This window comes from Entamoeba dispar, genomic scaffold, assembly GCF_000209125.1.
Source record: "Entamoeba dispar SAW760 scf_1105229457937 genomic scaffold, whole genome shotgun sequence".
In the NCBI taxonomy this organism is placed as follows: domain Eukaryota; phylum Evosea; order Mastigamoebida; family Endamoebidae; genus Entamoeba; species Entamoeba dispar.
The window spans coordinates 1-1441 of NW_001852942.1; the positions used below are offsets into that span (position 1 = coordinate 1).

General features: G+C 61.2%; 1 protein-coding gene across 1 annotated transcript; it reads left to right on the forward strand.

Moving 5' to 3' along the window:
- Positions 1–471: 471 nt before the first annotated feature.
- On the forward strand, positions 472–1056 carry EDI_283860 (uncharacterized protein; the record flags this gene model as incomplete). Its single annotated transcript, XM_001733999.1, has 1 exon — positions 472–1056. One exon carries the CDS (start codon positions 472–474, stop codon positions 1054–1056), a length of 585 nt encoding a protein of 194 aa, XP_001734051.1.
- Positions 1057–1441: the final 385 nt, after the last annotated feature.

Below are 1441 nucleotides of genomic sequence, written 5' to 3' on the forward strand. Positions count from 1 at the left end.
ACGATGTCGCGCGCAGAACTCTATAAGAGTGACGTCCAGAAGGCGCGCGACGCGCTGCTGGCCCAAGGCAAGAAGCCGTCAGTCGACGCGGTGCGAGTGGCCTTGGGCAACACGGGCTCCAAGACCACGATCCACCGCTACTTGCGTGAACTGGAAGGAGAGGAAGGCGGCGGTCCGGCGAGGACGGTAGCCGTTAGTGATGCTTTGCAGGACTTGGTTGCGCGCTTGGCCTCGCGGCTCCAGGAGGAAGCAGAGGCCATCCTCACCCAGGAGCGTGAGCGCCATCAGGCTGAGCTCCACAGTCGGCAACAGGCGCTTTCCGGTGCCCAAGAGGAGGCTGCCGCCTTGAGCAGTCGGCTGCAGCGCACCGAAGCAAGCTTGCACCAAGAGCAAGCTGCTCACGCCCTCCTTCAACAGAATCTAGGTGACAGGATCGCGGAAATCGCCCAGTTGAACGAGCGCATCGCTGGCATGACGGTGCGGCTGGCTGATCATGAGGCGCATACGCGTTCTCTGGAGGACAAGCATGCCCATGCCCGGGAAGCGCTTGAGCACTACCGCACTTCAACCAAAGAGCAGCGTGAGCAAGAGCTTCGCCGTCACGAGCATCAGGTCCAAGAGCTGCAAGTAGCCTTACGTCAGGCCAATGAAGCCTTGGGCGCGAAGAATCAGGAGCTGTTGGTGCTGAACCGCGACAATGGTCAATGGCTGGAGCGCCACGGGCGGATTGAGCGTGAGCTTGCCCAGCTACGACAGGCCCACGAAGGCCAACACAGCGAGGTCGTGGCGTTGCGCCAGACCGCGACGGACTATTTGGCACTGCAGGAGCGCTGGAAGACTGACGCCAAGACCTTGGATACCATGCGCAACGAGCTAGCTCAAGTTCAAGACACCCTTGCGCGGGAGCGTGAGCGCCGCGAGAGCGCTGAAGCCGATGCGTTGCGTGCCAATGCACGTCTTGAAGCGCTAGAGCCTCTACTGAATCAACTGACGCCAGCACAAAATGCGGTGAAGAAAACTCGGCGCGGCCATGCGCAAGATGGGGGAGCCGACTGACGAGGCTGCTCGTTTGTCTGCTAGCGGCTGGGGTGGCGCTCACCTGTCCAGTACGCCCATTCCATAGGGACGACCCAATCTACAAACAGTTTGGCTACTGAGGACTCCGGTGCCAAATGATAGGGCTTGAACATGCCTTGCTCGGGCGAACTGGTCATCAGGTAGCGCAGGCGCTTCTGGACCTCCTGAAAGATGGCTTCCCGCACATGGGCGCTGTCGTGCACGCCAAGACGCATCGCCACCGAGGCACCTTGGCGTACCGCCGCCCAGCAGCAGTAACGCCACCGCGCGATCGGCAAGCCCCGCGGTCCGGATTGAAAGACGAACCCCACATCACGTGCCCAGCCTGGGTCGAAGTGATGTTTGAGCAATTGCTGCTCCAGAA